The following is a 23,079-nucleotide window of genomic DNA, read 5'->3' as shown; positions in this document are numbered from 1 at the left end:
TTCATTGCTTGGAAGTTGGACTAGATGACCTTTAAAGGTCATTGCCAACTCAAATGATTCTATGATTTTATGAAATTCAAAAACCTCATGGGAAAAAAAAAAAAAAAAGTTGGGAATCAACTGTGAGTGAAGAAAAACATACAAATTCATATATAAAAAGTAGAAATCTGCTAATAGAAAAAAAAGAAAACCAACTGACTAAAATGTTATTCTAGGAGATAAGCACCTTATGGCCATTAGAACCTCTGCAGATTACAAAGAAGAGGCTAGATGCATTTTCCCATTTAAGTGTTTATGTTACCTGATACATGACCATGACCTACACGTTAATAGAAAAACATGAAATATTCAGAGGAATCAAGCTTTAACACTCAGTTGGGGTAAGAAGATTTGCCCTTTTTTAAAAAGAGATTAACCAAGAAATGCAGAAGTTAGACAGTACAAATGTGCATTTCAAGCAAGGAAAACAATGAAAAAACAATGATGAAAAACATATCCACTAAATAATGCAAATTATACCAACAAAGAGCCCACATACGCAGATACAAAGATTAAAGCTATGCGATTCCCCAGAAGACATTAAAAAATTTTGGCTGTAAAAAAAGCTAGAAAGACGAGCAGGAGGAAGAATAAGGGGGGAAAACAAAACAAAACAAAAAAAGCTTTCTGATTAAATTTGCATCTAAAGAAATGTTTTTTTCTAACTTCTAGATCATAATGACTTAAGTCTTTTTTTCCGTCACACATATGGACTTCAGAATGGAAATGTTATTCACACTGGTGAAATGACCTCTCAGTTTTTACAGTTCTCTCATTCTAGGTTTCTCCTCTTAATCGTTCTAGTATTCATAGGAAAAGTTTGGTAAATTGGTTCTCAAACATGAGATGAGTTTTACTAGTAATAAGTTTCATGTGACATCTGTATATGTATACCCATATGTAGGGTTCTTCCATATCCAGTACCTTTAAAAAACATCTCCAACTAAAGCTGCCAAACAACATCAAAATGGTGAATAAATAGGTAATGGACTATCCTAGAATCACAGAATAGCCTGTGTTGGAAAAGGACCACAATGATCATCTAGTTTCAACTCCACTGCCACAGGCAGGGTCTCCAACCACCAGACCAGGCTGCCCAGAAACACATCCAGCCTGGCCTTGAATGCCTCCAGGGATGGTGCATCCACAACCTCTTTGGGCAACCTGTTCCAGTACATCACCACCCTCTGGGTGAAAAACTTCCTCCTAATATCTAACCTAAACCTCTCCGGTCTCAGTTTAAGACCATTCTCCCTTGTCCTATCACTATCCACCCCTGTAGCTGTTCCCCCTCCTGTTTAAACGCTCCCTTCAAGTACAAGAAGGATGTAATGAGGTCTCCCTGGAGCCTTCTCTTCTCCAAGCTAAACAAGCTCAGTTCCCTCAACCTTTTCTCATAGGAGAAGTGCTCCAGCCCTCTGATCATCTTAGTGGCCCTCCTCCAGACCCTGCTCTAAGAGCTCCACGTCCTTCCTGTACTGAGGGACTCAGGCCTGGATGCAGTACTGCAGATGAGGCCACAGTACTCCAGATGGGGCCTAGTTACAGAAAGAAAAAATAACTTCAGAAATCACAACTCATTCTAGGTAAACTGACTGCAGTAAGATAATATCCTTAACTGAGATTAGCATTCCTGGTTTGCTACAGTGAGTTACAAACTACTTCAGCAAAGATTGACTATTCTCATGCAAAAGATGATGAGCTTAGGGGCGTTGATGAACCACTCAGCACCACAAAGAACAGCTACATGCGCTCACACCAGTCCCAAGGATACAGAAACCAGCCTCACACCAAAATTTGTATCGGAATGAGTAAATTAATAAATGTATGCATCATCTGAGTTTACTGACACCTTCAGAAGTTGTGTTTTACATGAAATTTGAACTTAACTGCAATCAGTCTGACTATTCAAAACAAGAAAGCAACCCCCCAGTGGGTCTATTTTAAACAGAACGTGTTGTTTCTGTTTCTGTTCTGCTTATAATCTTAACATCAGCTATCTTTTTTCCTATCATGAAGTCTATGATTGTGTAAAGATAATTATAAGGGATTAATCAACCCAGTAAAATATTCACAGAACTACTCTAAAGCTGCATGAAGTTTATTAATCATTTCTCAAACATATCTTTGTTAGTATACACTGTTTATGTACAAAACACTTCAATAATTTTATCCTTCAGAGATTCTTGAAGTATGCATACAGAGTTAAGAAAGACAGAATATTATCAAAAAGTAATTGCTTGCACATAAATTTTTATCACCAACGCATTTTAAAGGATTTCTCACTCAACTTTTGTACAGTTATGAGAAAATTACTGACTCTTTAACAGCGCTTGCCATGCTGATTTCTACAGTAATGCATAAATTAAATACATTAAAGAATGGGTGCATTCCTGTGTGACATAATGTAGGCATTCCTGCTCCAGCAGGGGGACTGGACTAGATGATTTTTTGAGGTCCCTTCCAATTCCTGACATTCTGTGACTCCATGAGACCTGTAATGGTCTGTAAATGTATTTAAAAACAGTGATATTATCTCCCTCAGCCATATCTTCTCAAGATGGGATGATTCCAATTTTCTCAGCCTCACTGCATGTACTGTGTATCAGCCACCTAATTATGTTATCAGCTCTCCACTGGACTTGATCCAGTATGGCAACATCATTCTCATACTTGGGACCTCAAAACAGGACTTGTGTCCAGGATAATCAGCACTAAAACTTACCTCAACAGGGAGCTTGTACTTTGTGTCATACAAAGAACGGCAGATTTTCAAAACTTCATTTCCCATGCTGTCCTTTTCCTCCGGTGGGTATCTCTGCAGCATAATGGTAACCAGTTTCACCCATGGATTATCACCTGCACATGATCTGCCCAGAAAACACAGATTTTTAATAATGTATGTACAAGTACATATACTTACATGTATGCACACAAAGCCCTTCAAGATCAGCAAGTACAACCATCAGCCTGACCTACTGAGTCTCTCAACTGAACCATGTCCCTCAGTGACATGGATCCACAGATCTGCTGAGTCCCTTTGGGGATGGGGACACTACTTTCCTGGGTAGCTTGTTCCAACACTTGGTTACCCTGTCTGTGAGAAATTCTTCCTCATTTCCAATCTAAATCTCCCCTGGCACAAATTGAAAACATTTCCTATTATCTGTTATATGAGAATTGAGATCAGCACCGTCTTTGCTGCAATCTTTCTCAGCCTCCTCTTCTCCAAAGCAATCTCATTGCTCTTTGCACTTGCTCAAGCAATGTGATATTCTTTAATTTCCTACTGAGGGACCCAAAACCAAACACAAACTCATTCAGTACTACTGCTACACAGTCAGCCTTAAACCAAAGGCAGAAATTGGACACCTAAATTTTATCATGCATGCTGGCAAACACAACATTTACTATAAAGTTTAATTGCTGGAGCATTTTGTGGCCTACAGCTGCTATTTGCCAGGTCACAGAGATGTTTGGCTACTTTTAGTAGTGACAGGTGTACCTGCTAGGACTGGATGTACTGGCAGAAAAGAGTAGCAGACTGACGCTTTCAAATGAGAGCATGAAGGAACGCACCCACACTGCCATTTTGCTAACATGAATTAATTTTGTCAATCCATTTTAAGGCACCTCTAAAACAGACTAAATCCATGCACAGCAGTGTAGACTGAGACTGTATACAGCCACAGTAACAAAGTCGCCATGTTCATTTGTGCATAAAATTCAGAAGGTACAAAAGGTGGTTTAAAAATCACTTGTCAATCTCTGGCCGTTAATCATTTAACCAAGAAATTGAGATTTAAAAAAAAGTTTGTTTTGAAGAGAAAAAGAAAATCATAGAAGGAACAAATCTGGCAGGTTAGTCTTACAACTCACAGTAAATTAAGATACTTGTCCAGCACAAGTGGGAAGCAGCAGTGAAGTGCTTTGAAAGTGCTCCTTTTCAATGGTATTATTTAGCAGCAATTGTTGAAAGTAACATAATAAATATAGCAGCAAATTGAGTCTCTTAAAAGAACTGGTTGCTGACACATACCAAGGAACAGGTCTGACAATTCAAGAGAGGACAGCTGTCGATATCTACTATTTGATATATATTTTAAAAAAAAAAAAAATCCACATGAAACTGTCATTATATTCTAACACAAAACCCACACAGAGATGCTAGAAGCAGTTAACTTTGAATGCAAACTAAATGGAAGCCATTATTTTTATTCTTTTTGACAACTTAATTGAGATTTTCCATCAGTCACAGTCACTGAACAAACTGCTGCCATGAGCCTGGCTGGAAGCGGCACGGCGCTTCTTCTCCCTTCCAACCTGAAGGGCTGAACCCAAAGAAGCCAACTTATTTGACAAGCAGAACATGATGCACTTGATCTATGAACCCCCAATAAGGTCAGGAGGAAAAAAAAAAAAAGCACAATTCCATCTTTGCCACTGGCTAAATTAATAACTCTTGCTATGTGATCCATCTCTTGCTTAAAGGCATGGAGAGTCATCATGAATTTCCATTTTTATAGCTGCTGCCTCCAGAGTACATTAAGAAAGAATTTTCCATTAGAAACAGAAAACAGAAATCACACTTGAAAGCACAGTTAGAAATAGTTAGAAAGAAACAGAACACTTAGAAAAGTTAGAAATAGCAAGAAAGATGTAACCTATAAATAAACCTATATATGACAAGCCTTAAGTCAAGTGTCAGACATAAATATATATTTACACAGAATTTATACAAATATAAAAGCTGACATATAAGTATACTTTCTGAAAAACTTACTTTTCCTTATAATTATTTTGAATACTAGTAATAAACAGCCATTATCTGCCATTTCTACATAAAAGAATGATTCAGTCAACAAAAACCTGACTCATACAGTTAGAATTCAGTTTTCTTTTCAAAGTGTGTCACCTTTGTTCAACCATAGTTTCTTAAAAAAATAGAAGTCAATTACTATTTCCATGCTGAGATTTATTTCCCAAACTTGAAATGAAGGCATTTTTTTTGTACCAAACGAAAAAGTCTTTAGAGGGAAATTTTCCATTAAGTAAAAAAAAAAAAAAGAGCGCACTCAGCTACTGATCCTCCTAAAATTAGGCTTTTTTTTTTTTCTTTGTTTGTTTCTTATTAATATTTAAAAGAAATGTAGGCATTCCAAAGACCCAGGCAGAGCTTTAATTACTGTTATACTTTATTTTTTTAAATTCTTTATTATTTTTTCTTTTTCCAAGACTCTATGAAGCACTCAAAATGACTTCTGAATATGAGATGCTGAGGCAGTAAAGCACGTATACATAACATGAATGCAAATACAAACATTTTTTAAAGTGCTGACTGAACAACCGAGCCATCTCTGCTGCTTCCTAAGTTAACATGGCACAATGTGACATGACAAGAACTATATATGTAGGTGAAGAGTATTCTTTTGTCAGAGTGACTGATCCTTCTTACAGAAGACATTTTCTTTAGAAAAAGTGAAAATGCTACTAAAAATACCAAACCTTGAGTTCTTTTACATCTTTATCTTTCTGAGCCTTTATAAAACCTAAGGTTCATCTTTCAATTCTGCACTCAATTATAAGATACCTCCCATTAGCTGAAAGGCAAAATTTTAAGAATTCTGATGACTCAGACTTAAAATAGCCCAGTTCCTACACATATCAGTACATCTACAATAAACAAATAGTTGGCAACAATGGCCCTCTTCTGATGAAGAAAAAAAACAAGACCTAAAAAGATTCTAATACACAGGGCTAAACAACTGGCATAATTGCTTTCACTTCTCTATTTAACAATTTCTTAATACAGCTTGATTTTAAAAATGGGATTGCTGAAAAACCCATTTACTCATTTAAAAGATTCTGTTTTACTCCAACTGAGCAACCAAGGCTGGTTTTTCAGAAACCCAGGTGCAGAAACATTAAGAGGATAAAATAAAACCTATGCTGGTAAAGATACTTGAATGCTATTGACATGAAATATGCAACAGAGACAAAAGAGAGAAGTACGAGTAACACATGATGAAGGACTCAAGAGAAGTGCAGAAATTACTGGCAGTCTTGCCAAAGATGTAGACATAAGAAAATGATAATAACTGTCACTGACAACAGAGTGAGAGAAGGTTCAGACAAAGAAGAAGGAAAGTAGCAAAGGTTCTGTTGTTGCTATTGTCACTGCTCTGTTTTGCTTCTTCTGTTTCTTGATCACTGGTGGGCCTCATAACTACAACACAGTCTCTGATTCATGATCTCATGAGTTATCCCAGCATTTTCAAAGTAAAATAATTAAAATTAATAAAATTCAAAATAATTAAACTGAAATGTAAGTTATTCCCAGCAGAGTATAACAAGAGGCAGTTACAAAGATCCGTCTACTTGACAAGAGCTTATAAAATGATTACTCTCTCATACCCAAGGATACTTAAGAGAGTTGAGTCTGACTTCTTAAAACCAATCAAACGTGAGGTGGTAGGACTGAAGGTAGAATGGGAACAGAACATCATTTCTGGAGCATTATTAACTGGTAAAGTTTTGAGTTCTCTCAAATTTGTTTTACAGAAGACAAAGATCCACCCAATACTGTTTCTGCACACCAAATATATTATTACTGTAGGAAAAAAACCACATTCTATACTAAAGAAAATATATTTTGCAACTTAAATTCAAATGTAGGTTAAATCCAAATAATGTGTTTAATGTTTATCCATTAGACATGATAAATACACATACCTAAGCAAACAAAATTTGAAACATACCTAAGAGGCCTATAGAATTAAGTGGAAGAAAAAAGATCATAGAATCATAGAATGGTCAGGGTTGAAAGGGACCACAATGATCTTCCAGTTTCAACCCCCTGCTATGTTCAGGGTCACCCACCACCAGACCAGGCTGCCCAGAGCCACATCCATCCTGGCCTTGAATGAATCCCTCTAGGGATGGGGCATCCACAACCTCTCTGGGTCTCAAGATATTTACTTGTAGCTATGATTATGCTGATTGCTATTATAACATCATTAATGTTCTTTTTAAAGCACCAATACAGAGCTAGAAAGAAGGACTTTCAAGTCACAGTACATATTCCTGCTGATACAGGATTTATAAAGCACAGCCTTATTGGTAGAAACAAGAGAGAGATTATAAGAGGAAAGCAATCAGAATATAAGAATGGAGACCCTATGGGAGAGCAAAATGTTCCACCTTTGACACATTTTTTTTATTGGGACAAGTCCTAGAGGAAAAGAGAAAGCTGAACAATCACTGAATTATCAGAAAACAATAAAATAAAGAATAAAGAAACTAGAGATGTAACATTCCTACTGAGAAAAGAACAACATTGAAAACGATGAGTGGACAAGAGAACTAAATCAGTCTCTTTTTAAACATGCAGTCTCAATTTTCTTCCCAAGCAAAATACAGCTAAGGAAATGAAGAGAACGGATTGCAAGGTCCATCCAATTTCGCAAGCAAGCAGAAAGAACCAACAGTAATAAGCAAATTCTGAACAAAACATCTTGAAAAAACAAAGAAACAACAACTACAACAAAAACAAAAAATTTGTTTCCCATAGTATTAACGCAACTGCTTCCTCTCTAATCAAATTTGTTTTCATTTTTGGTAGTCTGGAGTTTCAGGCAAACTCAAGGAAATCTGGAAAATCTGAGCTAGTCTTTCCTTTCAAGTAAGGAATGTGAATTTAGTGCTGAGCCCAGGAAAACTTATAACTTCTGCATGTAAATCACATTATGGAATCATGAGTCAAGGATTCTCCATGAAATGGCTACGAGTGGCTACTGCTAGTGAAAGAGAAGGGGACAATTTCTCCTGAAAGGTTTGCTCCTGGCAAAGTCAGAGCAGTTAAGACACTGAAGTTTTAGTGATAATAAATTACGTCAAAGGTAAAAATAAAAATCTCATTGCAGCACAAACTTTGTAGTTTGTACCTTAATACTGCAGAGACACAGGCTGATCAGTCTCTGGAAAGGAGATGAAATATGTCTTCCTAGAAGTATTTCCAATTCTATCAAGGGCAAAAAGATGACTGAGCTTAGTCAGCATTAACTTAAAAAGGGGCAATCATGCCTGAAAAACCTGATAGCCTTCTACAATTAAACGACTGGTTTGGTGGATGACAGCTGACATTACACACCTACATTTATCAGGATTTCAATGCTGTCTCCCATATCTTCATGGACAAACTGATGAAGCATGGCCTTAATAAGCAGATGGTGAAGTAGACTCAAAACCTGGTTGTTAACACTGGCACAAGTCCTTTTCTGGAGCCTAGTGACCAGCAGTGCACCCCAGAGCTTAGTACTGGGTTCAGTACTCAAACTTCTTAATGGAAGGTCAGGATGGCAATGGAACAGAGCGCACTCTTGTCAAGTTCATTTTAGAGATTTTCAAGACTCTAACAAAGCAGTGGCCTTAGGCAGCCTGCTCTAGATGACCTTGCTTTGAGCAGAGGAGTGGAGGAAGAACTTCCAGGGATCCCTTCTGACCTCAACTGTTGTTAAAGGCGTGACAATCACAGAATCACACATATCTGTTAATGAGTTCATTTTCCCTCTTCTCTTGTATCCTACCTTAACTACATTGATTTTCTTTTATGTCAAAACTGTGGCTAAGAGCTATACTTACTACTTAAAACCCTAGATACTTTATAATATAGTTGTTCTTAGTACTTTGTCATTGTTCAGACTTCACAGGTCTTGAAACTAAGATGCATCCCATCTCTAAAACTTGATAATCCACTGTTAGCTGTGAATACAAATAATATTTAATCATTAGTCTGTTTTTCTTCACTTGAGGAAGAGAGCCTAAAGGAACAGTACAACAACTGGGAGATAAAAGTAAATAATTCTTAATTTCTTCTGCTACAGAACAGTAGGCAACAACATCTATTTATAAAAGTTCTCTTTAATCTTCCTGTTCGCTACTGAACAAAGTTTGGCCGATCCAGTATACTGGAAGGCATCACATTTTTCAATTACAATTAAAACAAAACTAAGAAGGAAAGCTGGGATATGAATTTGTGACAGACATGCAGTAGTCCTAATAATTTTCTAATGCAATGAAGAAAAGTTTTAGCTTATAAAACTGTCATAAATGATATATCAGAAGTATCATCCAGAAATTGCAAACAAAACACAGGCTTGAAGGTGAGTAACCTTTCCAGATTAGTTTCTAACAGACTAGTTCTCTCCAAGTACACAAAAGAATTATCATTCATGAACAGCTCAGACTGAACTTTTCTGACAAATCAATTCATATAAAAGCTTTGAGGAGTGTGGTGCCCACACTGAAACAGGATGCAATTGATGCCTCAAAGTTATCAAAAGCATCATTTAATGCCTCTAGCCTAACTATGGCCAGATGAAACATGGCACATCATGTTGACTAGGCAGAAAGTATTCTACTGTTACTGCTCTCATTGAAGGATATATGTGACTGTTGTCTCTACATTTTAACACAGGATCGTAAAAATCATTGCATCTTAGAAGTCAGCATCACTTTTAAAAATGTGCAGCAAAAATTACAGCCTAGATGTTTCAAATGAATTATTTTAATAAATTATCCATATAACAGATAACAAATAAAGAAAAGAGAGATGCTACCACACTGCTTGGTATCATTGTCCTCATAGAAATTCTACAGCCTGTCACATCTGAACATCAGCTTTCTGAACTTTTCTGTAGAGCATAACCTTTAAAACTTTATTTAAAGTGGAACTGAATTGCTTTCTAGTAGAAGGTGTATACCTGTTATTTCATAGGGTCATACTCCTCTTAACCATTTTTTAATTCATTGACTGAAAGATATATAGTATTACCAAGCAACAAAATTTAGGGCTTCTTTTGTTTGAAGAAATTCTCACCTGCTGCTCATTTCCATAGGTGGCCAAGCCTGAAGGAGTAAAACCAAGTGCTGAAACTCAGACGGTTTGTGACTAGATTCCAGAAGTCTCAGGAAGAGTTCGCTCCTTTTTTCTTCACTTTCAATATCTGTTATCTCTACCTGAAAAACATTTTAAAATTAAGAATTTAAAAGCAATAAGCTGTCTGTGAAGGACATCAGTGTTGTAAAATATTCAGGAACACAGGCAAAGTCTTCACAATTTTCTTACCTCTCATGTTCAGTTACATGCAAGTAAAACAGTAAGGCAAATAAACAATGGGAAATGACTTAGACACACGTTCTTAGAATAACAAACCTCTAAAGTAGATTCACTGATTAGTTCTCAAGAGTCCTACATCTCTGTAAAAGAAATCCTTAAATTTCCTTTACTCTTTCTATATATATACACATAGTTTTATGTAATGTGCACATGCAGTACTTCTGTAATATATTACTCTCATTCATCTATGAGAATTCAATGGCTTTATTTCAGTTTGCATCATCTAATCTTTAGTCTCAAAAGAAGGAGTATTGGAAGTCTACTTTAAGTTCATTTTCTCGATGAAGAACTTCTGCTGACAAGCACTGACAAGCACTGCAGAATTTATCTGTACAGGTATTTAAACTTAAGAAAGACAAAAATCCCAACCTCCAGACAACTCTGTCTCAGGAAAAGTGTCCATCTGTGTTCAAAATATGCAACTGCTGTCAAAATTTGAATAGTCTTCAGCTGATAACAGGTTCTATTACAGATAATTACTGACTGCAGATGGCATGGTGTAAAAAATAAAAAATAAAAAAAAATAAAAGCAAGGTAAAAGGTGTGAATGTTGAAGAAAGGTTACTGTAAATGAGAACCAACTTGATACTAAACGAGAAGCAGCTTATATTTCAAAGTTTGAGTGTTACACCTTTTGGCTTTCAAAAATGGAATACATTGTCTGCCTGACACATGTAAGTTCTTATAGTTAAAAAATAATTTGTTACAATAACAGGGTTGCTTTCTTTCTGCTATGAATGCATCCTAACACCGATTTTTTCCTCCAAACTTTGAAAGCTTTCAGAATATATAAACCACCTTGGTATTAACTTACAATTCAGCTGAAGATACATACCATTAAATGTTAAATTTTTTGTTTTAGCCCAAGTATTTCTAAGAGTTCAAACATGGGTGAAGTTTCCCTTAGTTCTACAGCTACTTTAAAAGACTGAAGTTTTTATCCCCATCTTCTCAAAGTGACTCTGATATATCAAGGATGAGTTTTTCAAAAGAGGTTGGAAAACAAAGATTACTGATGCATTTATTGAGTTGCCTGCATAAACTTATGACTTTAAAATATTTAGTGCTGAAAACTTTACTTCTTTCTCCAGGGTATGTCTGAAAGTACTGCATACTAAAATGTTTTAGACAGCAGACATATGTCACCCAATTATAATAGCCCTCAATTCCACCTATACTTCCCCAGGTGAAACATAACATACATACATAACTATACTCAATATTTAAATTACAAGGCTGAAAAGAGAAGGGAGAACAGGAAAGGGTAAAAGGGATGTAAGACATCCTGATTTCTAAGGATCAAAAATATTTAGCAACTTAGCAAATTACTTACTAATTAGACAACAGAATCTCTCACATGGATTCATCTGTCCTCAAGTTCCTTTTTCAGAGCTTTTAGATCAAATAGATGGCACTACAGATGATCCACTGAGTACATTTTAGGATACTGAAGCAAGTAGCATGTTACTTCAGAACGCAGACTGACTGTTAAATCTCGACAATGATAGATATAAGAACAAAAATGGACAGAAAGTATCAGTATGAAAATATGAGATGAGCTGTCTCAGAAATGGAGCCATTGGCAACAGAGAGCGGATCACAGCACTGTGAGGGGCACTCTGACAAAATGGCACCTGACACCTAAGTGTGGATGAAACAAAGCTGTGTCACAGAATTTCTCCATGCAGAAATAAATGACACTCATTAACCTTCATCAATGCTTGCTGAGCTTTTATGGAGACAAAACAGTGGATGTGAGCACAGTGAGGTGGTGGGTGGTGAGTTACAGCAGTGGTGACAGTGACAGTGGTCATCTCTTCTGGTGCTGATTCTCACAAGCGCAGCATGCAGGCTCTTGCTCATTGCTGGCAAAAATGCATAGCTACTGTTGGCGACCATGCTGAAAACAGCGTTTTGTAGCTGAGAATTTCTTCTATTAAATACTGCCACTTTGCTCTTTGTATCTGTTTTAGTTTCCACATAAATAAATAGGAAGAATTATTTTGGAGCAAGCTACACATATACAGAGACACAACAGAGGAACAGAGGAAGCAGACACTTCACACAACTCAAGAGAGCATGCTCTGCATTAAAAGGCAGAAAATTCATCTTAAAAGAGCAAAACCTAGCTGAAATAAAGTTGCCAAGGTTACAGTTAAGCCTGTCACCTTGTAATAGCACAGCAAAACAGTAGAGACATTAAAAATTCCATTTAAACCGAACATTCTCTTTTCAGTGACTCTGAATGAGGAATTCAGATGACTATAAAGCCTGTAACACAACAACGCACTGCATTTCTAGCGGTATAGTAATTTTCAAAACCATGGTAATAGTACACTATAAATGCTATCCCTCGACTTTTCAATTAAAAAACCTAAAACATTCAAAGCTTACATACAGATAACCTGCCATGAAAGGCTCAGAACCCCTTGTAGTACAAAGGCCCGGAAAGAAGAATCTGTCACTAAACAGATTAATGACACTTACAGCAAGGTAGCAAAGGGTACACTTGAAATTCAGATAATCCATAAAGAATATAAAAGAGAAATGAGTGGAAAACCAAAGCAGGGTTTTAAGTTTCAGTCACAGATTTTTCCATTACTGCCTAGAATTCCCTCAGTTTTGTGCCTTCTCTTTGGCAGTGTAACACAGCTGGCATTATGTTTCTCCACAAAGGGAAAGTCAATTAGGGGAATTAATTTTAGAAACAATGCTCATGATACCTTATGAAAACAAATACAAATTAAATAAAATTGAGCCGCATGTTAAACGATTAACATAAAGAATTTCACTATTAACATACAGAATTTCACTATTAACAAGGGACTACACATGCCTGAAATCAAGAAAAAAAACCAAACATCTGCATAATGCTAATGTTTCTTTTAAAAATATTCAGGAATTTAACAAAGGAAAATACAGGCTATACAAAGAACACAAAATACACAACCATGTCAACTTTTTTACAAGATAATACTGGACAAGAGGGAACGATTTTAAACTAAAAGAAAGATTTAGGTTAGATGTTAGGGGGAAATTATTTACCCAGAAAGTGGTGAGGCTACCCAAAGAATTTGATAATGATCCATAGCAGGAAGCATACAAGACCTGGTTGGATGGGCCCTGGGCAGCCTGATCCAGTGGCTGGCAACCATGCCCACGCAGGGGGATGTTGGCATCGGATGCTCTTTAAGATCCTTTCCAACTCAAATAATTCTATGATTCTATTATTTTTTTGCTTCTCTAAGTGTGTTCACACAGCACAGCACATAGAATTATGCAGCTTTAGCCATTGAAACCACTGTTTTTCCTCAGGTGATTATGGTCTTACTATTAGCAGCAGATTCATGAGATTTGAGATAGTGTACATACAATCAGTCATTCTCCCACAGGGAAAGTCTTCAACTTACTCTAACCTGCAAACCATAGGAAAGCACTTCACAATGATTATATACATATGAATTATTTATTTATTTTTGCTGGACTTCTGTTATTTATCAATCAGCTGGCCACAATATCTTAGTTCTGAAATCACCTTGCTAGTAGAACATATTATAAAAGAAGATTCCTACCAGCTTTTAAAACACTTTCTTTTATACATAAAATGTGAAGTATATGGGTATGAGTGCTTTCACTGCTTTCTTTTAAAAAAAAACAAAAAAAGGATTTTGATGGTTGGGATACTTGTAGTCTATTCTACAGAAGATAACCTCAGCAAAAGCTTTATCTGACTGCAGGCATACTGAGTAACCCTGGAATGCACATCTCTTATATCCAGTATTGGGAAAAAAATAATCATTCACTTAAAATACAACCTCTAAAAACATCGAAGTTTTCCGCTTGAGAAAAAGTCTTCCGAAGACTTATCTAGCTTTCCTCCCTTATAGCTTCAATGTATCAAGTGCCCAACACGTTGAAACTTTTGCTCCTCTCAATACACCAAGTTTTGCTTCATTTGTCCATATATTTATCACTGCTTTGTAGAGATTCATTATGCATGACATACACAAAAGCATGCAAATATGAAAAGCTGCCTCAATGGTTTCTCCTACCAGCTTTAAGGAACTTCTGATAACACAACGAAGAAAGATAAGGTTAAATAAAGCCGTGGGACAACACACATCACTGATAATTTCTAGCAGGGCAGTCCACAGGTTCAGCTGTTTAGTTCAGTACATTATCTTGCTTTTGAAACTGAAGTTAGTTTAAATGAGTATTTACAGCAATAGTGCCGTGTTGCTGTATCTAAATTGCGTCCCAGAGGCATAAGTATCCACTAAATATTGTTCTCCTAATCCTAAAGGACAGACATCTGATAGAGTTGTAAAATGCTTTATTGCTTAAACTGTATGATTTGAACTGACACCAACCAAACTGAATGGTGACCTAGAGACTGTTTTGTTTAAGAAAATGGATGTGCTAATAAAAAAATCCACCAAACAATCACTCAATCCAATCCTCTCCTTCCACAAGTTAAAACAAAAATAAGCTGCTTGTTTACATATTAGAATGTTGAATAGGAAAATGGAAGCAGACATACCTCCGCTTCATTCTTTGCAACAAATTCTGCTTAGCATATTACTTTTTTCCCCCCTTAAGCATGACAAAGCTACGGTTTTCATCAATAGGTTTTATCCAGTACTAACGTTCAAAGGAAATAATTGATAAGGATGTCTGTAAACAAAGAACTGAGCTGTAAAAATCAGAAAAATATTTTCCTTCACAGTATTTGTACATTGAGAAAACCTTCATTCGTGCTTAAAATCAACTTCCTGTACTAAAAGCAAAGATATTCATGGTTTCCAAGAGCCACAACTAAAAACCTACTGATTTACATGACTATAAAGTTCATTTTATTATATCCACCAGATTGTAAATATCTCAAAATATGTTCCTGTTCATCACAGTAGTCTAAGTTTGAATTAATATGTGATTAAAAACAGAAACATTAAATATACATTTGAGTAGTCCCTTTCTGCTACACTATATTCTCAATTTGTTTAGACTCCCTTGTAAAGTGCATTAAGTTTTTATTTATGCCCTCCACTACAGGCTATAGTGGTAGAGACTTGATCTATACTGCATTTTAAGAAAATAAGCAGATCTGACATTGAAGATTTTACTTGGATTCAAGATCAGGAAAGCTGATGCTATAACTTGCTTACAATCATTAGGAAGTACACTGACTGATAACAATCTGATAGAATTCTGTAATAATGATTAGCATCTATATACTGTTGACCTATTCCTGGAGATGTTCAAAGCCAGGCTGGATAGGGTCCTGGGTAACCTGATGTAGAGTTAGGCAACCCTGCCCCATGACAGGGAGGTTCTAAAGGGATGCTGTTTAAGGTCCCTTCCAACCTAAATCATTCTATGATCCTATGGCATGAGGTTACCAACTATGTTAAACAGACATGTAAAAGTGTGTGCAAACACACGGACACATGCCATATGAAAAAATACATATATGTTATATGCATATGCATGTATAGATTATATAAGAACATGAATATGAAAACAAATGGCTTGCATCAAAAACAGTGTTACTAGCAGGAACAGGGAGGTAATTGTCCCCCTGTACTCGGCATTGGTGCGGCCGCACCTTGAGTACTGTGTTCAGTTTTGGGCCCCTCACTGCAAGAAAGACATTGAGGCCCTGGAACGTGTTCAGAGGAGGGCTACGAAGCTGGTGAGGGGTCTGGAGCACAGGCCTTATGAGGAGCGGCTGAGGGAACTGGGATTGTTCAGCCTGGAGAAGAGGAGGCTCAGGGGAGACCTTATAGCTCTCTATAACTTCCTGAAGGGAGGTTGTGGTGAGCTAGGGGTCGGCCTTTTCTCTCGTGTAGACAGTGATAGAACTAGAGGGAATGGTTTCAAGCTGCGACAGGGGAGGTTCAGGCTGGACATTAGGAAGTATTTCTTCTCAGAAAGGGTAGTCAGGCATTGGAATGCACTGCCCAGGGAGGTGGTAGAGTCACCGACCCAGGGAGTGTTCAAGAAACGTTTGGATGTTGCGTTGAGGAATATGGTTTAGTTGGGAAGTATTGGTAATGGTTGGACTAGATGATCTTCTAGGTCTTTTCCAACCTGAAAAAATTCTGTGATTCTGTGATTCTGTGAAATGTTAAAAATTGCCAGTAAAAAGCAGGCAAAAGTGTACAACACTTCCTGAAATCAGAAAACTACTTTCCCTGCAAGGGTATGATGAAGAGCATTTAAAGGCTGTTCTTTATTTCACTTGCTTCATAGCGAAGATGAGAGACATCCGCTATCAACCAGCATACCAGACACTTTAAAAAGAAAACAAGAACATATCGAAACATCTTATTCTAAACCTTTGTATGCCAAAGCAACAGTCAATGCTTTTAAAGGCAAAACTGTAAGTGATGCTGGCCCCAGCACACTATCAGCATTTCATTATTTCTAAGCCAGGTTGTCTTTAGAAAGAAAACTTTTAGGCTGTGATTGAGAGTAAAATCTTCAGAGACAACAGAATCAAGCTAAGAAAAGTAGCACGCGGTGAAGAATCATCCACCATGATATTCATCCTTCCTGCCTACTAGTGTGCAAGAGCAATCAAGAAAACAAATCTGAAAGCATGAGAATAAACAGTTTACGCTAGCTGATTAAAGGCAGGTTAGAAGACATGGCATATGGTCAGATAGAAGAGGCTAAAAGGTTGAAAAAGAATAAACTAGCCATCTTTTTTGCATGTCAATGGAATTCAGGGATTCCTCAGAGGAGGAAAAGCAGGAAGTACTTTCGACTATTTCGCCTCAATCTGGATGCAACAATTTAATGAACAATACACTAACCTATATGCATAATTTTATCCAATAATTTTGCACTAAAATCATCTGTTTAAGCAAGAATGCTTTCTAAAACACATAGTTTTTGTTTTGCTTTAATTTCGGTAAACAAGTTTAATTTGTAAACAAGACAACAGCTTTCAGTTAAATAATTTTGTGGTAAATCATTTCCACCTTCCTGTGGGAAATATTTTATGTAGTGCTTGTCAATACACAGAGCTGCTGCTTCTTCTTATTACTAATTAACTTCCCCTGACTACCCAGAGATGAGAAGAGTACTGGGTTAAGTTTCAAATGTATGCTTCTTTTTTTATTTCATGTCAGTTTTTCGGCCCTTGTGGTATTTAGAATAGGCTAGATTGGACCCTGATCTGAACCTGCACTGACCTGTTTATGTACTGGCACACTGTGACAGCCTGCTCGCCCTGCAGTCACCTCCTCAGTCTTTCAGTATGACCATCTCATCCAAAGCCTGTGCTCAGCAGCTGAGGGTCAACTGCAAGGCTCCGCAATCACAACACTGGTTATAGTCTGCCTCAAAGCAGACACTGGGGAACTAATGGGAGACTATGTGCAAATACCTTGCTCAACAGCCAAGGGCTAATTTGAGCAATATGCCCACTGAGATCAGCTAGCAAACAGTATGACTGAGCCAAACATTTTACCCCATACAAATTGAACAGCCCAGGAGCTCCTTGTTTGTTTCTCTTTAAAGTATTTTGGACATTTAATCCACTCTCTGGTTCTATTGACTTCTCTCATATATAACCAAATTCAATGCTATTGAACTCTAATTAGTAAGTCGGCACCAAAATGGCCACAATTTCAAATGCTTTTAGTAACGATTGTCAACTGAGGGAAAGAAAAATCAGGCCTTTGAATTCTCTTTCCTTGAACTGAGAAACAAAATGGAGTTGAAATTAGATACCTTATAATCTGCATCTGCTTTGTGTTTCTGTAAGGACTGCTCCAAATGTAACATCTCCTATTTAATTATTAGGTCCGCAATGTCAGAAGCAGATTTGGTGTAATGGCAGCAGAAGCTGAACCTTCCCACCAACACCCCACTACATTTTCTTGCCATGTGGCAAATGGCAGGAGTAAGGTAGTCTGACAAAATGGCATCTCACATTCAGCAAATAACGCATCTCAACAGGTGCAGTTTTTTATGCATGGAGGATTTCACATCTTTGCTTCACCCACATTTTCCTGTCAGGCATCAGAAACATCCAGGAACTTTTTTTCTGACAAACTGATTTATATACTGTTTAATTCCTTATCTGTTTGATATGTATTGCTATGAAATGCACACAAATTCAGTAAACACAAGTGCACTGCCTAACGCATAAAAATGTATAACTTGTGTAGTAAATAAAATTCATTCATTTATATTCCGCAGGAGATTGTGTCATGATCTGCAAATACATTTCAGCAGAAAGTAAACCTCTGAAACTTACACATAAATATTGAGAAAAAGGAGAGAGAGAAAGAAAGGTACCAATGAACAATGAAAAAGAATATGAAAAGAAGTATACAGCTAGCTAGCCAACATGGAACAAGACATGATTAACATACATGGGTTTTAAAATATGCACTGACTAGGTGTCAGTTAATATGTAAAAACTGGAGTCTATAAAGCACGGCTAAAACTATGTTACACAAGGGAGTTAAAAAGATGCAAGTCATTTTAGTTGTAAGCACCAGTTATCAATCACTGTTTCATCTTCATAACCTAGGTATAAAGATACTCTTCATTTAAAACATAAAAGGTGATAGATAGGAGATGCAAAATTTTAAACAAGACTTTAATCTTCAAATATTACTTTTACATTTAAGCTGTTAAATTAGCATCAGCAATTTCTCTCCATTATGCCAAGTGTCTCTTCAGTTTACATTTTCTGATTATCACTAACATTAAGAAGCAGTGCATGCACAAGTTCCCAGTTTTCGACTGTGTGTATAACTTCCAACTCAATAAATCAGTCTGCAATTCTTGCTAATAGAGGAAAAATTATGTTAAGACTGTTTTCATGTAAACAAAAACTTGTCAAAATTAACACTTCCAAAATACTCTCCTGCATGTAGGCTAAATTGACAAGTTAAAACAGGCATTTTTAAGGAGAATAACTCACATTAAATTAAAACACCCGCCTCTAGGAATAGCGGGTTGTTGACACTGAAACATGACATTAAGTTGGAGTCAGTATGTATTTAAAAAAATAAAACAGTAATGCAAGATTCCTCTACCATTTACCCATATTTACGACTTGGACCAAGAGCACTTAATGTAACAAGTGGACAGATACCACAAAATTATTTAAGCTGTACAAATTTAAATAAACGAGTAAGTCTTTTATAGACATAGGAGTAATTTGAAACACTAGATAGCACCATAAAACTGTCATACAAGATGAAGTTATGTAAGTGCTGCATTTGGTGCTTTTCAATTTGATGTACACATTGTCACAGCAGTCACTGTAGTTATAGGCAACCTCTTGTGTAGGAACAGAAACAATATATTTAGATTTATAATGCTACATAAAGGGGAAAAAAAAACAAACAATAAACATAAAAATGGCATATTAATATGGAATGTTGTGGTGATACCTACCCAAAACATGAATTTTTAGAAAAAAAAAAAGCCCTAATAGCTACACACATCAGACAAATTCACATTTTAAATATCAAAAAGTATTAGTGCTTACATACATAATGTATCAAATAAGACAAACATGAAGTAGTTACTTAAATAAAAAAAGTCTCACGCTTCTAATGAATATGAATTACTAGAAATGCCTACCAAGCACTATTCAATGAATTGTTGACAGGGCCTCCTCAGATAATAGTTCACAGACCTAAATAATCATAGAATTACCCAGGTTGGAAAAGACCTTGAAGATCATCAAGTCCAACCGCAGCCTAACCATAGTACCCTAACTCTAACAACCCTCTGCTAAATCATATCCCTGAGCACCACATCCAAACGGCTCTTAAACACATCCAGGGATGGTGATTCAACTACCTCCCTGGGAAGCCTATTCCAGTACTTAACTACCCTTTCTGTAAAGAAGTGTTTCCTAATATCCAACCTAAACTTGCCCTGGCGCAACTTGAGGCCATAATAAAGTCAACCATAAGGATGTTTGACCAAATGAGGCCCCTTGAAAAAAGTATGACTTAAACAGTTATTAATATATCAATATCAAATATTGATAAAATAAGGCCTAAAGAGAAACAGTTTTACAGTTCATACCTCAGAGACTTTTAACATCTCTGAATGTAAACCAATGAAGAAATTGAAGATCTGCTAGCAGGAAAAACAAAGTTTAGGATCAAATGGTGAAGGGTAGATTTTCTGATAATTTTATGACTGCTTCTTTGCTTGCATAAATTAATTGATGCTTTCAGGGGCGTGCGTCATCAAAACAGGAACATGAGAAATTCCATGACTTTTGGATAATGTACAGATGAATTCAAAATGGCAATTACAATGCCTAGATTCATAAGCATGTACCATTAATTTCCACAAGGATATCACATTTCTTTTCAAACTATTTCATTTCAGGATGTATACTACATATCACAGTGGGACTGGATGGAGAGAACAGTCACAAGATAACATTACATTATATATCTCAAAGAGGCAAAAATCCTTCCACTGTGCCAGAATTTTCTGCCTTCAATGCCACAACTTTAGCAAGTGACAACATAAGGCTGCAGTACAGTTCACCCACATATTTCTTGGCCACAAAATAAGAACTAAGAATATGTCACTAATGAGCTCTTAATTTTTGTGAAATAAAGATAAAAGCACACTATGCTTCTTTTTAAAAACCATTTTCCACTTATACCCTCATTACTAAAGAACTATCACAGAACGTGAATTATCTTACATGAACCAACTCCAGGGCTGTTTATCCTCCTCTAAAGCAACCGCAGCAGCCACAGAATCATTCTGTTCAGGTCTTGCATAGGAAGCCATCACATTCACTCAAGTAATGCTGTTTGTCTCTTCCATTTGTCTTAGCCATTTTATTTGTGCAGTTAATGGAAAATGATTCATTTGCATTCTAAAGTATTTAATCAATCATATACACCATAGTTTATGTTCCCCATAAACATTTTACATGTTGTCATATGGAAAAATTGCATCTTCAAGAAATGGAAATTAGTGTTTTAAAATATCGATTAAAACTTGAAGTTAATTTATTAAACCTAATTTTAATGCATTTTTAATAGAGAAACAATGTCTCTAGAATTATAAACATCTTAATAAATTTACTCAAAGATGATCGGATTATAAATTCTTCCTCTAATTAAGCATGTTTTACAAATAAACGATGGCTACGGATTAAACAGATACTGTTTTTTCTCTTGTACTTTGCCAGCTCAAGCTAACTGAGGGTCACAGTTATCTGAAAGTTGATAAATGCCTTCAGCAAAATGACTCAGGAGTTCTTACATCTCAGGCTGCTTTCCATATACTCATGCTCAAATGAAATTGAAACAAGTACATGCAATGGGTAAACGCTGAAAATATGCTATTTCTATTGACTTTCTTCTCTTTGAAGTCATGGAGTTCTATGCAGACAGATACATATTTCTGATAAACTAGGGAAGAGAGACAGAAAAAAAAAAAAGAAAAAAAAAGGAAGTTTGACAGCCATATACAAGTTCTCAGGAAGTCATTATGTTAATGTATACGTTAGAAAGGTTGCTGAGACACAGAAGAACTGCATCTAACAGACATAAACTGCCTACATCAGTAAATAGCAAAGGTAGGATTGGGAACGTACACATGGTTAATCCAGTAATTTTCCAAAGCCATATTTAAAAAATAAGAGATAAGGAGTCCTAAAATTACCGTCTCAAATTTGTATTAGAAATTTTTTCCAATTTTTAATAATACCCAGCCCTCAGCACCTCTCCAAGCCCACAAGATCATGGAAAAAATGCCAGTAACAATATGAAGGGTAAGAGATTACCTTCTCTAAATGACAAAGCTATTTGCATTTAAGTAGCATGCAAACAGTAATTACATTTTCCATTTGCATAATAATTAAACAATCCTTTAAAGACAAGGTGTGTCTTACAGAAGCTTCCCAATTGTTAACTTCTTGTCTTAAACTAACACTTGCTTCACCTATGGAACCTTTGTTAATGCCTTCAACTTCCCGGGGAAAAGCTCTATCTCTTGTTACTGTAACTTATTCTCCCTAACTGGACACTGCAGAGAACACAAAGTACACACAGTGCTTGTTGGTATTTTACCTTGCTGCAAGTCATTACAGACTAGATTTTTTTTAACATTATATGAAAACAAATAACTTCTCATCTTAGATAGATGAAGCTAAACTTCGAAGTAAACATCTTAACTTACATTTTTCTCCCTCACCCCCCCCCCCAACATTTTTTTGTAATGTACAAAAAAGTCAGCATTTTAACCCATATTTTTCATGCGTCATTTAACTAGAAAATTACAGAACCTGAAGAGCTCAGATAAAATTCATCAAGGGGATTAAAACAACGCATGCCTCCTCCCTCCAGGAGGGTCGGTTGCTACTGGAATGTGAATTAAAGACTCTCAAGCCTTTGAAAAATGAGGACCACTGAATTTTTAATTTTGTTAACTTATCATTAGAGAACTGGAAATTGCTGCGTTTCTGACTGTTTGATAGGTAGCTGCTTCCATGAAGTACATTTTTAATTTTGTAAGAGCTGGCCTGTTTCCCAGAAGCACATTGATTTGTGGCACCACTACTTAGAGCACCTAGAGCATAATTAAATATTAAGGCCCTCTTTGATGTATGCGAAGCCTGACTAAGAGGATTAGCAGACACTCTGAGGGTGGCTTTCACACATTTTCTGGTAATTGAACACTGCAATATCATTTTACTTATCTTTACTCAATAGGAATCCACATTCATCCTTTACAATACTTAGTATCCCTATTTGTACCAGGGAATGGGGAAGGAAAAGAGGATTGTCTAGAAACAGGGAAGAAATGCCAAGCAAGTATGGGTAGAACAGTCTGGAAGAAAGACCATAAGT

General features: G+C 36.4%; 1 protein-coding gene across 1 annotated transcript in view; it reads right to left on the bottom strand.

The window, feature by feature from the left end:
* The window catches only part of NBAS (NBAS subunit of NRZ tethering complex), a 142,276-nt gene that overhangs the window by 13,921 nt on the left and 105,276 nt on the right, over window positions 1-23,079 (bottom strand). Inside the window, exons 49-50 of the mRNA XM_072332376.1 lie at window positions 9,917-10,056; window positions 2,765-2,909 (exon numbers count right to left, since the gene is read on the bottom strand). Coding sequence (XP_072188477.1) covers window positions 2,765-2,909; window positions 9,917-10,056 — 285 coding nt within the window. The remainder of the gene's footprint in view (window positions 1-2,764; window positions 2,910-9,916; window positions 10,057-23,079) is intronic.

The sequence above is a fragment of the Excalfactoria chinensis genome, chromosome 3 (genome assembly GCF_039878825.1).
Source record: "Excalfactoria chinensis isolate bCotChi1 chromosome 3, bCotChi1.hap2, whole genome shotgun sequence".
Taxonomy (NCBI): Eukaryota; Metazoa; Chordata; class Aves; order Galliformes; family Phasianidae; genus Excalfactoria; species Excalfactoria chinensis.
This window is presented reverse-complemented; position numbering and strand designations above follow the sequence as displayed.